General features: G+C 46.2%; 1 protein-coding gene and 1 long non-coding RNA gene across 3 annotated transcripts; one reads left to right on the forward strand and one right to left on the reverse strand.

Moving 5' to 3' along the window:
• Window positions 1-4,796: 4,796 nt before the first annotated feature.
• On the reverse strand, window positions 4,797-8,053 carry LOC114027152. Its single transcript, XR_003567215.1, has 3 exons — window positions 7,900-8,053; window positions 6,126-6,261; window positions 4,797-4,867 (listed from the first exon to the last, which is right to left on the reverse strand). It is a non-coding gene; the product is annotated as an uncharacterized LOC114027152 (long non-coding RNA).
• A 235-nt stretch (window positions 8,054-8,288) lies between these two features.
• Window positions 8,289-14,155, forward strand: REPIN1 (replication initiator 1). Of its 2 annotated transcripts, none has more exons than XM_027841026.1 (4): window positions 8,289-8,393; window positions 10,049-10,154; window positions 10,468-10,545; window positions 11,266-14,155. In XM_027841026.1, the coding sequence occupies exons 1-4, from the start codon at window positions 8,289-8,291 to the stop codon at window positions 13,077-13,079; spliced, it is 2,103 nt and encodes a 700-aa protein (XP_027696827.1). In that variant the 3' UTR covers window positions 13,080-14,155. The 2 variants fall into 2 exon arrangements, with proteins under 2 accessions (XP_027696827.1, XP_027696829.1); XM_027841028.1 differs by having other exon boundaries at window positions 8,301-8,393; window positions 11,269-14,155.
• The last annotated feature ends 323 nt before the right edge of the window (window positions 14,156-14,478 follow it).

Here is a 14,478-nt window from a genome sequence, read left to right on the forward strand (position 1 = left end):
GGTGTGGTTGCAAAAGATATTGTGGAAGTATAATTCACAAAAGTTGGCAGTTGTTTGGATATGAGAGGTTAAGGACAAGAAACAGTGAAATATGATTTTGAGATTGTGAATCTGGTTGACCGGAAGGATTGTGACACCCTCAGCAGAAATAAGGAAGTTTAAAGAAGGGGGTGATAAATTTTGTTTTAAATATGTTCAATTTGAGGGGCAGCTAGGTGGCGCAGTGGATAGAGCACCGGCGTTGAAGTCAGGAGGACCTGAGTTCAAATCCGGCCTCAGACCAGACACTTGACACGTACTAGCTGTGTGACCTTGGGCAAGTCACTTAACCCCGATTGCCTCATTTAAAAAAAAACAAACAAATAAATAAATATGTTCAATTTGAGATGCTTTCAAGACAAGTCCAGTCAGTTGAAATGTCTAGCAGGAAGTTGGGCAGGACCAAAACTCAGGAGAGAAATAAGGGCAGGATTTAGGGCTGTATCTAGTACATGCTTAGGACAAGTAGCAGGAAAAACACTCGCATTTAGGGGGGTGGGATGGGGAGAGAACAGAGAGTGAAGAAGTGACAAGTGGGATGACGATGGAAAGGGAGGAGGAAGCAGGATGGGATAAAAGTGGAAGTATTGTTAATGTTGTCAATGCCCTCGAAATTCAGTGCCCTGGGGCAAAGTCCCTGTCATCTTACCCTAGTTTTTCTTCTAGCTGGTGAGATAGATTTGACAGTCACCTGCATAGTGATGATAATTGAATCCGTGGGAATGGATGAGATCATCCACAGAGTATATAAAGAAGAGAAGGTGGCCCCCTAATGAAGCCTTGAGAAAACACACGATTAGTGGGTGAGACCTGTATGATGTCAGCTAAGGAAGCCAAGGAGTAGTCAGACAGGCAAGAGGAGAACAAAGAAAGAACAATGTCATGAAAGCCCAGGGAAGAAAGAGTATGCAAGAATCAGCTAATCAGCTAAACATCCTTGCTAATCAGCAAGGCCAAAAGCTGCAGAGATAAGGCGAAGAAGGTTGACTGAGGAAAGGCCATCAGATTTAGCAATTAAGAGACTATTAACTCCCCTATACACTAAAATATTTGTGGGGACACTTTGTGCAGTATCAAGGAAGTGGAAACAAAATAGATGTCCATCGATTGGAGAATGGCTAAAAAAAATTGTGCGTGTTAACGTAATGGAATATTGCTATGATACAAGAAATGAAAAAAGGAACAATTATAAGATCCATAGGAAGACATATTAACTGTCACAGAATGAAGTCATCAGAACCAGGAAAACAATATACAAAAGGACTACAACAATTTGAACAGAAACATAACCAAGGCTGTGAAATTATGAGTAAGCTTGGCCCTCGAGAAGAGTTAAGGAAATTTACCACTGTCCCTTCTTTACAGAAGTGGGGGACTTTAGTTATGAAGTAAGTATGTAAGGTCAAATATGGGATATACTCAGAAATGACTGTGATATAAAAACAGAAAGTATCAATAAAAAAATCAGATTAAAAAAACCAACCAAACAAAAAAATAGATTATTGGTAGCTTTGGAGAAAGCATGTTAAGTCAAGTGTAGGGCTGTAAGGGTTTGAGATGTGAGTAAGAAAGGAAATAGAGACAAGTATAGATGGTTTTTCCTAAGAATCGGGCAATGAAAGGAAAGGATATGTGATTTTAGGTTGAGGTAGTAGTGAAGGCTTATTAAGTCTGGGGTAGACCTTGATTCAAATACAGTAGAAGAGTGGCTAGATAGGAGAATTTGAAAGTGAGGTTGGGGAGAGAGAGATTCAGTTGGATAAACAGGCACGTTGATGCAGAGACAAGCTTCTAGAGGAGAGAGGAGAAGATAAGAGTCAAGCGCATGAGTTGAAGGGTTGGCTTTGGCAGAGAGAAAAGGTACTTTCTCAGAGACTGAACCATTCCCTTACCATCTAAATCAATATACTACACTCCATACCACCTACGAGGACCTAATCCTCTTTCAAAGTTTTATCAAGAAATTATCTTTATCAGTGATCATTTCAGTGCTTAATAACTTTCACCACAAGGAAGTTCTTACTTATTTCATGCATGGATCTCTCATACTACTATTCAAACACAATTCCTTTTGTTCCTTCCACAGTGGAGATGAGGTTGTCTTGTAACAGGAAATTGGAATATCATCAAAGTCACAACTCCAGTCAGACCCTGGTGATTGATTATTTAGCAGATTGTCTGTCCCCTGTTGAAATGCAAATCATCCCAGAAGACTAACTCTGCAATCATTCCATAGTCTAAATAAGTTCTTGGAAAAATTCTGACTGAGAAGACCTTTTTTAAAAAAATTATTAATGTATCTGTTTTTATAAATATTTATTATCTCTCCCTCCTACTGCCCCCCTTCAATTGAACAATTAAAAAGAAAAAAGAAAACAAATTCCAGACAGGCACAATTACAGAGAGGTAATCACTTGAGGCAAGAGGACTTCTGATAGCACAGAAGAAAATTGGTAGGAAGTTAAGAAAGAGAGATAGCCCTGGCAATCATGTAGTGTGCTGCATGATCACACCTTAAAGAGAAAAAGGAAATTGAGTTCCTGCAGTACCAGAGTCATGAGTAGCTTTGGCGATATGTGTTCCCTACATGAGTGCCTAATTATTATTGTAGTCTAAGTTTTTGTTCACTCTTCTCATGGACTCTGAATGTCTGTATGGGAGAGAAGGCCCAAGTTTGAAGAAGGAATGGGAAAATGTTTTGTAGTTACTGTTATTTCTTTACCATTTTAGTAAAAGCTGTTGATGAGGAAAGAAAAACATGTATAATCCAGAAAAATTAATTTCCACATTAGCCATGTCAAAACAACAACAACAACAACAACTCATATAGAACAAGTTTGATAAGGTATAGAGGAGTGTTGCCTTAAAGCCACGGGGTACCTGAGCAGAGGTGTGTTAGGGATGGCAGGAAAGCTAAGAAGGAGAAGGATATTAATAGGGAGTGGGTGGGAGGGTTCTAAAGACAAATTTCTAGGGTCACATGAAGGAATTGTGTCTTGAAGGCCCCAGAAATAGCTACAGGGCACATAAAAAATTAAGTTATTGGGGGAGATTGGGTGGGGCAAAACCTCCAAATGCTCTGGAATGTTTCCCAACTAAAGTAGGGTATATGGGTACCCTGAAGAAATAGCCTCCCCCCATGTTGCTGCTGTTGAGAATTGTATGTAATTGTACATAGTATCAAATAAAAAGTCATACACTAAGGATAGAGAGAAATCATTCTCCTTTATATTTATCTCCCTCTCCCTTGTGTTAGAACTGTTTGTCTACCTTCCTCTTGGGGGATGAGACCTGTGATTTCTACAGGGGACTCGCTATAAGGAAACACCCTCTTCTGTTGCAGAATGGCACCTACTTTGCAATTTATGGTCTTAGAGTTGCCTGGGGGCACAAAGAGGTTAATTAGTTTGCTCTGTGTGTCAGTGTCCAAACTTGAACTCAGGGCTTCTTGATTCCAAGGCTTGTTCTCTATCTACTTGTGGTACAGTGATAACCATTTGTTTTTTGGAAAAAAAAGTTTTTATTGATGTCTTCTATTTCTTACACCAATGGTGTCAAATAGAAATGGGAGCACTAAACCATATATAAGGATCCCTACAGGTAGCATCTTGACTTAGAAAACCACATATTAACAATATCTATGTTTTATTGTGTTTTTATTTATTTTAAAAAATATTTCCCAATTATATTTTAATCTGTTTTGAGCTGCACTGGGGAGGACTACAATGTGGCCAGGCCAGAGTGTTTGACACCTCTGCCTTTCATCATCATAGTTATTTCCAGTATCTCTCCCCCTCCCAGAGACTCATCTCATATAACAAATAATATGGACAATGGGTATGTTACACCTGTGGATCTACTGTCTCCATAAAGGGTGGGCTAGAGGTGTCTTTCACATCTCTTCATTCCTGCTTCAGTACTGCTTGATGTTACATTTACTTTGGATTTTGGGGTGTGTGGTGGTTCTTTCCATTTACATCGTTGTAGTTACTGTGTATACTGTTTTCTTGGTTCTGCTTAATTTACTATGTATCAGTTCACGTAGATCATTCCATACTTTGCTGTATTCATCAGATATGTAATTTCTTATAGCATAGTATTATTCCATTACATGCATGTATGCATAATTTGTTTAACCATTCCTCAGTCAATGGGTAATTACTTTGATTCCAATTCTTGGCTATCACAAAAAACTACTACTAAAAATATTTTTGGTGTATATGGGGTCTTTCTTCTTCCCAATAGCTTCCTTAGGGGGTATAAGCCCAGTAATGGAGTCTGGTTCAAACAAGATGGATATCTTAGTCACTTTATTTTTAACCAGAAGTATCTTCAGCGACTGCTTCTTTGATAGGAAGATATGCCTTGACTCATTAATCTGAACTTGGGAAGTGGGGAGCCCAGCAAATTTGGACAAGTTATGGTGCCTGGAAACCCTGTCCCTGGAAGTTGGTAGGAGGGGCCAGAAGGGGTTTAGCTTTGAAACAGGAAAGAACTTGGTCTGGGGTTTTATATTGTATGTGATAGGGGGTTAGGTGAGCTCAGGGCCTTTCTTCTGAGTCAGAGAAGTGAGCAGCTGGCCTCATGGAGAGATCTCTTTTTTTAATCATTATCTATGGTTAGAATAAGATCTTCATGGCCTGTAGCTTGATGATTCTGATGTTTGTTTTTATCATATCCTTTTTCCATTAGAAGCAGATTGTCATCATGGAAAGAACACATACCATGGAGTCTGAAGACCTGGGTTCAAATCTCAGCTCCGCTAATAACTACTTCTGTGACTTTGGGCAAGTTACTTAGAATTTTTTCTGGGCCTTAAATTCTTCACCTGTAAAATAATGAGTTTGGATTAGATGGATTACAGCTAAGGCAAGTTATTAAAGCAGTTTTTTTGGAAAGACCCATTCTTTGTACTAAGTGATAAAGAGAAAGGAAATGCGGAGATGGGGTATTCATACTTTAGAGCAGAAAAATTTAGGGGAACTGAAACTTCCCAGACTGGTAGCAATAGAAATGAGAGATACAGAAAGGGATTCTACTCCAGTAGCTCAAGGATGCTGGCCACTAGTACTGATCAGCAGAGAAAAGGAAGAAAACACCAGATGGAATTGAATCCAGTTGGTTTATTCACTTTCCAAGTATTCCTTTCACATGACTTGTAATAGTCCTAATGCACTGTTCTGATCATGTCATTACACATCTACTCAAACAATTTCAGTTTCTTGACACTGTCTACCCCAAAAAGTATAAAGTCACACATGATCTGGCTGTAGCCTACTTTAGCTTTATGCCATGATCCTCCTCTTCAGTTAATTTGGACATTTCTTCTTCCACAGTCCTCATGTACTGTCTCCTGCTTGTGCTGTCCCCTGTGCCAAGAAAGCATTCCTTTACCTCCTGCTACTTTCATCTGTTGACGTCCTTTCCGCAGAGGTGCTGCCTTCTCATGAAGTCTCACTCTCTCTGATTTCCCACTCCTCTAGGCTGAAGATGCATGATCTCTTGCTAATCATATTTCTCACAACTCTTTGTTTGGACCTCTCCTTTGCAATTACTTCATTCTTTTGTGTATCATACTTATTTGTAAACCTGTTTTCCCTGACCTCAATAAAGGCAGGATTTATGTCTGTGGTTCTTAACCTGGGGTCCACTGACTGCCAAAGGATCCAGGGATAGATTTCAGGAGGTATGTAAACGTGGATGGGGGGAAAATATGTATACACACACATCCATCTTTATTTTCACTAACTTTGGTTTCCTTTGTAATCCTATGTATTTTATTGTATGCATTTAAAACCCTTATTCTGAGAAGGGTTCCATGGGCTTCACCAGATTGCCAAAGGGTGCCATGACCCAAAAAAGGACCCTGCTTTGTGTTCTATACATTCTTGTATCTGTAGTACCTAGTATAGTTCCTAATATTTAGTTAGCACATAGTATATGTTTGTTAAATGAATGAGTAATTGAAGGTCTCCTTCCTGACTTGGGTCCTATTGATTCACCATGGTTATCTGTGTTTTCAAGTAGTGTGGGGAAGAGTTGAAAATCAAAGTTTGTTGGGCCTGGGAATCACAGGTCACACTGACCTCTACTTCTGAAATTCACTCAGGCCTTTGTGGTAGGTCTTCACTTCCCAAGGGCAGGGAGACACTGGCTGGGACTGGGATGGGGACCAAGAGAAAGGTCCTCTTGGGGTCTGTAATGGATGAGAGGCCATGTTACCTAGAGGTAAGAAGATAAATAAGATGGTGATTTTATGAAGGAATTCCTATGGAGCTCAGGGATGAGTCTAGGTAGATGGCGTTGTCCTGTTCTAGTCAGTTAGATGGGGTTGTCTAGAGCCACATATGCCTTGGAGTGAATTATTGAGTAAGTCAAGTCTTCCTCTTGTGAAGAAGGATTTTAATGGAGTGAATTTAAAGGTATGCCTTTCAGGCTAGGAAGGAGGAAATGAGTCCATGATAAGTGGGCGGGGGGGGGGGGGGGGGGGGGGGGGGGGGGGGGGGGGGGGGGGGGGAGAGGTGTAGCTCTTTGAAGGAGAGGCTGGGCCTCAAAATGTCCTTCATCACACCACACACATATACCTTCTACTCCACCTAAGTCTCAGTTCTGTCATTAAGTAGCTTTATGACCCTGGGCAAATTTCTCTGGGTCCTGATTTCATCTGGAAAATGAAGGTCTTAGACTAGATGATCTCTAAAGTCCCTTCAAGGGGCAGCTAGGTAGCACAGTGGATAGAGCTCCAGAGTCAGGAGGACCTGAGTTCAAATCCAGCCTCAGACACTTGACACTTACTAGCTGTGTGACCCTGGGCAAGTCACTTAACCCCAATTGCCTCACCCCAAAATAAATAAATAAACAAACAAACAAACAAACAAATAAATAAATAAAGTCCCTTCTTATGCCAGTCAGGTCACCAATGCCCTTCCTCTCGCTCCTCTCTTAATATTGCACATATATCCTTAGCCAGGATGCCATCCCCTCCATTACCTGAGAGCACCATGATTCTTTGCCAAGGGGATGGAGGAAGCTGATCCAGAAAGACAAGCTAAAAAGCTGGGACCTCTTTAGGGTCCCAAGCTGAGCAAGGGGTACAGGCAGAAAAAGATAAGATTTGAGGAGTGTTTGGAGGTAGTTGAAAAAATAGATGGGAGGGCCTGACAGGACTTTAAGAAATCATTTGGTCAGATTCCCCTGATTATATGAGAGCAGCCCAACTTTGGTTCCTATTCAATGAAGAACTATTTAGTCCCTTATGTGCATAGTTTTATTTTGTTTTTTATTGGACTTAACCAAACACTCAATTAATCAAAAGTATTTCTTAAGTGCCTACTATATTCGGACCTGGGGAAGAAAAAAGGATGAAACAGCAATCCCTAATCACAATGAGTTTGGATTCTAATGGGAGAGTCTATATATCTATATCAACCATATTCAGTTCCTCGTCAGTAAAATGAACTGGAGAAGGAAATGACAAATAATTCTAGTATCTTTGCCAACAAAACCCCAAATGGGGTCACGAAGAGTCAGACAGGACTGGAAAAAAAGGGTGCTAGGCGCCTCGCTAAACACCCACGAAGTAGTTAAATACCAGGTACAGGGGAGGACGGGCCGGGGTGAGGTGCGGGCAGAGAGCAGGGTCAGTGCAGGTACGGTATTTTACAGATGAGGAAACTGAGGCCCAGAAAGGGGACTCGTCTGGACAAAGTCACCCCCCATCTGGCTCTGAGTTCGGGGTTAAGGTGGGGGGGTGTCTTTTTTTCAGCAACACGACAGATCTACGATTAATGGAAATCAAGGTCTTTGGGACACGTCCGCACTCCTGGAGGTTACACCTGAATTTCCTTTCGGAGGACCTACCTACGTTTGAATCCTAGTTACTGCCAACCGCATGACCTTGGAGAAATCCCTCAGTTTCCCCACGTGTAAAACAAGGGCGAGGTCCCCGTAATCTCTCGGGTGGAAGCCTATGACACCCCACCTCACCCCATCAGAGTCGGAGCGTCAGGCAGCAAGGCCTAGACCGGCGGTCCAACCCTCCAGAGGACACCGCCCCCGCCCCCCCGCCGAGGCCTTGGCAGCCCCGCCCCTCCCCGCCCTGCGCCCGAGCACGGGGACTGACCCTCGGCAGCTCCGGTAGTCACATGGTGCTGGGCTCTGCCAGGGAAGGAGGGAGGCACAGAGGGTCGGAGCGCGGACAGGGGGGCTGAAGGAGAGCTCGAGGGAGGCCGGGAGGTGGCGGGGAGGGGATGGGCCTGGCGGGGGTGAGGCTGGGCCTGCTGCTGGGCGGTGAAGCGGCACCGGTTTCCCCGTACATGGATGGGAGGCGTGCGTACAAGCACACGGACCGGGGGGTACGACCCGGCGGGGGAGGGGGGGGGGGGGGGGGGGGGGGGGGGATTGGGGGGGGGGGGGGATGGCGCCGTCAAACGCCTGGGGTGCGGGGCCCCGGAGGGCGCATGCGCGGGAGGAGGGTGGAGGGGTAGCAGTGCGCCTGCCGGGGGCGCTGCAGTAGGGAGGGGAGGGGGAATCTTGAGCACTGGAGGCTGGGGTGTTGGGGGGGGCGGGGATGACTCCTGGGGCTCTTGTGAGGCCCAAATACGCGTGGGTGCAAGTGTGTATGTACACATCTTTGTGCGCATGTGCTGCAGGGAAGGATGTGTAGATGTGCACGTACACCTGGAGGTGTGTGCACGCCCTTGCGTGGGAGAGGTGTGCTTGTTCGCTTTGCCTTGGGTGTGCTCCGCACGTCTTGGTCCTGCCTTTGTTCTCCACCCCCGCCCATTGGAGGTGTGAATGTGTGGGAGAGGGGGAGGGGGAGGGGGAGACTGTGTGCGCGCGCGCGCACGCCTGGCCTTCTGGCCATCTAGGGAAATCAGACAAAATAATGGCAGGTTACGGATGGGAGAAGCCCTTCAGGGGGGTAAAAGGGATGCCTGAATTGGGGCGGGGGCGGTACACATCCTTTGGGAGTGAAGGCAGAACAACAGAATCTCAGAAACTATCAAAGCCAACCTCACTGACCTAGATTCCCAGCACAAACAGTGATCTTCCAGCCTTCACTTGAAGACATTTGTGAACATAAGGTCACCAGAGTCAGTCCATTCCTCTCATGCATTACTCAAATTGTTAGGAGTTTTTTCCTTTACCTCCATCTGAAATCTGCTTCCCTACAACTTTTAGCCCATTGTGGCTCTGCTGACCTTTTGGGGAAGCAGAACAAGTCTCTTTAACCTGTAGGCTGAATATGATAGGGAAGAAGGATTAGACTTATTTTGATTGACCCAAGAGGTCAGCAGAACCAGACAGGAAGGAACGCTTCAGGGAGTCAGATTTCAGGTGGATGTGGGGAAAGAACAACTAACAATTTGAATCATTAAAAAGTGAAATGGAATATTGTGTGTGTGTGTGCCTGTGTTTGTGTGTGTATGTGTACATATATATTATGTATATGTATGCATGTTTATATTTCTATATCTATATACTAAAAGACAGTTGATATATCTGCTCCCTCCCTAAGTCTTCTTCAGGCTAAACATCGCTAATCCTTCAAGCAGTCTTGTGAAGGCATGGTCTTGAGAGCCTAGATCCATCCAGGTTGTTTCTGAGTATATGCACTGAAGCTTGTCAGTATCCTTCCTAAAAGGAAGTGCTCAGACCTGAACACAGTTCTCCAGATGTGGTTTGACCAGGGAAAAATAGGGTGGGGTCATCTCTTCCTTTTCACTGAATGCTGTATGCCTCTCTTAACTCCACTTAAGATTGCTTTAGCTTGTTTAGGCTGCTATGTCAAACTGTGGATTCATATTGAAATAGAGTCCACAAAAACTCCCAGGTGCCTCTCCATCTTATACTTGTGAAATTACACAGATGTAAAACACTTCAGAGGAAATTAGCAGCTGCTCCTTGAAAGCTGGTTTCTCTCTATCTGTCTTTGGAAGGACTGGCCCCCCTGTGGTTAGAGTAAGTCTTGTCCAGAGTGGTGTAGGTAAAGTCTTTGTTTTTGCAGGCATCCCTGCATTCTGGAAAGGATCGGAGATACCTCTCTCTGGGGAGAAGTAGGTTCATTCGGAAACGAGGCTGGAAGGAGAATCGCCTGTTCGTGCGTTCACGGGGTAGGGTCTGGCCTTCTTCCTGATCCCTCCTAGGTTTGGTGAGGGTTACATATGTAGGGATCACATTTCAAGTGAGGGCTATCGTGGGGCTGCATTTGATTTTGTACTCAACTGCTTAGCCTGGGGGAGAGAGCTAATTCTTTCTTCCTCTATATAGAAGAGGGAAATTGAGAGAGCAGTAGGGGAGGGGGAGGACACTTGGAGTAGGTGGCAAGGCAGGAAGCTGGAGGGACCCTAGGGAAAGCCTTGTTGAGTATCAGGGGGTCCCTGCCACCTCCTTTCTCCTATTCAATATAGCTATTTCTTCTTACAGGGTCTCCTGGGGAGGAACCATGTGGCAGTGGGGGGCAGCTCCCTTCTGGTGGGGGCAGGGTGATCCGAAACACTACAGGTAAGTGTCCCTTTGCTCAGTCCTCTTGGTCCTCTGAGTCTTGAACAGCTTCTTGCTATTCTCTCCTACTGTGGCCTTGAAGAAGACTGCTGTCCTGTTCCCCCTTTAGGTGAGGGAAGGAGAGGTAGGCCTCATAGGCCTCAGCCTCCCTGAAGGATGGCTTATTCCTTGCCCAGAGTTGCTTCAAAGACTGCCTTCAAGGGTGCCTGCTTGTGAAAGGGGATTATTGCTCTGTAGGGCAGTAGGGGTGTTAGCTTTTTCCTTGTACTACTTAGAGGATCAGAGGGGACAGTCAATGCTGTCTGAGTTTAAAGTCTAGGGTAGAGCATTGTAATTTGGAGTGTTCAGGACAGACTTCATGGAAGAGAGGAGGCATGAAATGACTTAATTTTTTTTTTTTGACTGAACCTGCAATTATGTTGGTGCAGGGAACTCCCTGTACTAAAATAGATCAGCTCCTTATGATCTTTGTAAGATGGCTGGGGTACTGAAAGATTTAAGTGTCTTGTCCAAGGTCAAACCACCATTATGTCAGAGGTAGGAACTAAACCCAGGTTTGCCTAACTCTGATGCTAGATATTTAGGGCTAGATAGCACCCCAGGAGTGGTCTAACCTTCTCAATTTATAGATGAGGAAATGGAGTTCCAGAGAAGTCATCCAAGATTTTCTCCAGGTCACATAGTAGCCCTTCTAAAATGACTCTGATTTTTTATCCTCAGCAGGGCAACGACCTCTGTTGGAGCGTCACTGCAGGAGACCCCCTGCTATGGGTCCATCTCGGGCTCGGCTCTTCTCTGGATCCTTTCAGGAGTCACTCCAAGGGTCACAGCAGGATACCCATAAGATTAAATTAGAAGGGACTGTGGCAGCTAGTCGTGGGGGCCTGTTCCAGGGCGGTGCCTACCGCTGTGCCCGCTGTGGGAGGCACTTCCCTGGATGGGCAGCCTTGCGCCATCATACTCGTTGGCGCCATGGCCATCCACCTTTGCCCTGCCCTGAGTGTGGGCGTCGATTTCACCATGCTCCTTTCTTGGCCTTACACCGCCTGGCCCACTCTGCTGCCACAGCCATACCTCCTGCCACAGGTTTCCTCTGCCAAGTCTGTGGGCAGAGTTTCAGGAGTTGGGCAGCCCTTGCACTGCATGGCCAGGCTCATGCTTCATCTGCCCGGGCAGTTGCCTGCCCCAGGTGTGAGAAATGCTTTAGCCGAACCTCCCAGCTGCGGGCACACCTGCGACAGAACCACCCACCTGCCCCGCCACCTCGCCGTTTCATCTGCAGTGGCTGTGGTCAGAGCTTTGCACAATGGGCGGAGCTAGTTGCCCACAAGCAGATCCATGTGGCTGAAGCACAGGCATCAGAAAAAGTACTTGCACCTCGGCCCCGGGGCCGCCCCGCTCTTACTGCTGCCCAGCCAGGTGGTGATGCTGCTGACCGACCCTTCCAGTGTGCCTGGTGTGGCAAATGTTTCCGTCACAAGCCCAACCTGATTGCTCACCGCCGTGTGCATACTGGTGAACGTCCCCATCAGTGCCCTGAGTGTGGGAAACGGTTCACTAATAAGCCCTACCTGACCTCCCACCGGCGAATTCATACTGGTGAGAAGCCTTATCCGTGCACTGAATGTGGGCGCCGCTTCCGTCACAAACCCAACCTTTTGTCCCATGGCAAGATTCACCGGCGCCCTCAGGGCTCTGCCGAGGCCACCAGTAGCCAAGGGAGTTTCCAGCTTCCACTTCAGCTGTTAGAGACTCAGCACGACCAGGCCACAGACACCCAGCAGGACCAGGCCATGAACCTTCAGCAGGACCAGGCCATAGACTCCCAGCAGGATCAGTCCATAGACCGTCAGCAAGATCAGATGGACTCCCAGCAGGATCAGGTCTTGGACCCTCAGCAGGACCAGGGAATGAATCTTCAGCGGGACCGGGAAGTGGATCCTGCTGTCCCCTATAGTTATGATGAGCATGGCCGCACCTTCCGGAACCGAAGGTCCTTGCGAGGTCAGCAGCAGCTACATCCTGGGGAACGTCCTTTCACCTGCAGTGAATGTGGAAAGAACTTCAGTAAGAAGACCCACTTAGTGGCTCACCTCCGTATCCACTCAGGTGAGCGACCCTTTGCCTGCCTGGAATGTGGGCGCCGTTTCTCACAAGGAAGTCACCTGGCAGCCCATCGTCGTGACCATGCCCCAGAGCGGCCCTTCATTTGCCCGGACTGTGGCAAGTCCTTTAGGCACAAGCCCTACCTAGCCGCCCACCGCCGCATCCACACAGGTGAGAGGCCCTATGCCTGTCCTGACTGTGGCAAGGCCTTCAGCCAGAAATCCAACCTTGTATCCCACCGACGCATCCATACAGGTGAGCGGCCTTATGCTTGCCCAGATTGCGAGAGGCGTTTCAGTCAGAAATCCAACCTCATCACTCACCGCAAGAGCCATGGTCGAGAGGGGCCATTCATCTGTGCCACCTGTGGTGAGAGCTTCAGTCATGAACAAAAGCTCCTGACCCATCAGAGGAAGCATGTGGCCTGAGCTGGCGGGAATGAGAGAGCAGAGAGAGGGAGACAAACTTTGGGGGGTAGGCAAAGATAAGGGACAGAGGTGTCATGATGGAGAAGGGCTGGAGGATGTTAGTGACGATGGTGGGAGGCTTCTGGTGGAAGCTGGTCAGGACCCTGGAAAGAGGACTGGGTGCCCTTGCCCCATCAGGCTTGTTAGAGGTTTCCAGGTATCCCAAGCTGTTCCCGCCTCACTGGAAGTTCTGCTTCATGCCCCCCTGGGGAAGAAGTATTTGAAAAGAAGATGCATCAGTAGCCAGAGAGAATGAGGAAAACATCTGGACACATGCAGAGACCTCCAATATGTTAGGCAGCATCTGGATTTATTCAGACATCTCCAGGGAAGGAAGTACCCTAATGGTGTCAGTTTTTAGCAGCACGTGATTTTCCCCATCCCCTTCATGCTGTTCCCTCCCCCCCCCCAATCTCAAGCCCAGATCTACCCCTTTTCCTTCACCTTTTCTTTCCCCTGTGTGTATGTAGCCTTCTCTCTACTCACAATTGTTTTCAGCTTTGTAATGGCTCAACACAACCTTTTTCGCCTTCACTCCGTTTTCATTTCCCAGATCAAGACTTTTATCTAAATCCCTGAAGTAGAGTCCCCTTTTCCTTTAGTTCTTGTAGCTCTCATTAATGTACTGGAGAGAAAGGGAGACATTGGGCTTCTAATAATGAATCTAAGAAGGGTCAGTGGAAAAGCCCTGGGGAATAGGCCAGGTATGGGATAGGCACGGAAGAGATTCAAGAGCCTGTTGGAACAGACATTAGAGTTCATCTAGTTCTCAGCTAATGCAGGAATTTCTTACCTCATCTCTTAACAGACCAGCCTCTGCTTGAACACTTCCAGTGGTGGGGATTGAGAGACCTCTGAAGGTAGTTCATTCTGCTACTGAATATCTAGTTGTTAGAAATTTCTTTATTACATTAAGTGAAAGTGTATTTCTCTGTACTTTCTACCCATTGGTTCTAGTTCTGTTCTCTGGAGCCAAGCCATACATAGCAAGTCTATTTCCCTCAAATCCCAGTGAATAAAACTGATTTCCAACTATGGCTGAAATTTGTTCTCTCCCCGTGTTGAGTTGCAAAGGTATGAAAATAGAAAGCTAATTTCCAAGGGAAATGTGTGCAGAGGTAGAAACTCACACAATAAAATCAACATCAATGGGACTTGGGGTTTTGGGTGAAGGAGAATGGGGTCAGGGATCAAGTCAGGTCCCCAGCTTGAGAGATTCCAGAGTGCCTTGGACTTAAAAGTCTCTTACAGTTGGGAATCTCAAGAGAATGCAGTGACTTTAGCCCTGACGGTTGTGATAATTTTCTAGAAGGGCAAACAGGCCTCTCCAGGGCTCTCTGGCAAGCAGATAGAACTGGGA

The sequence above is a fragment of the Vombatus ursinus genome, unplaced genomic scaffold (genome assembly GCF_900497805.2).
Source record: "Vombatus ursinus unplaced genomic scaffold, bare-nosed wombat genome assembly UNPS02014852.1, whole genome shotgun sequence".
Classification (NCBI taxonomy): Eukaryota; Metazoa; Chordata; class Mammalia; order Diprotodontia; family Vombatidae; genus Vombatus; species Vombatus ursinus.

Excerpts from the sequence above, each read along its gene's own strand:
- REPIN1 (XM_027841026.1), top strand. The coding sequence starts at position 8,289 with ATGGGCCTGGCGGGGGTGAGGCTGGGCCTGCTGCTGGGCGGTGAAGCG. Across the intron at positions 8,394-10,048 it reads ACAAGCACACGGACCGGGGG|GCATCCCTGCATTCTGGAAA; the intron begins GTACGACCCGGC and ends TTGTTTTTGCAG. Across the intron at positions 10,546-11,265 it reads GGTGATCCGAAACACTACAG|CAGGGCAACGACCTCTGTTG; the intron begins GTAAGTGTCCCT and ends TTTTATCCTCAG.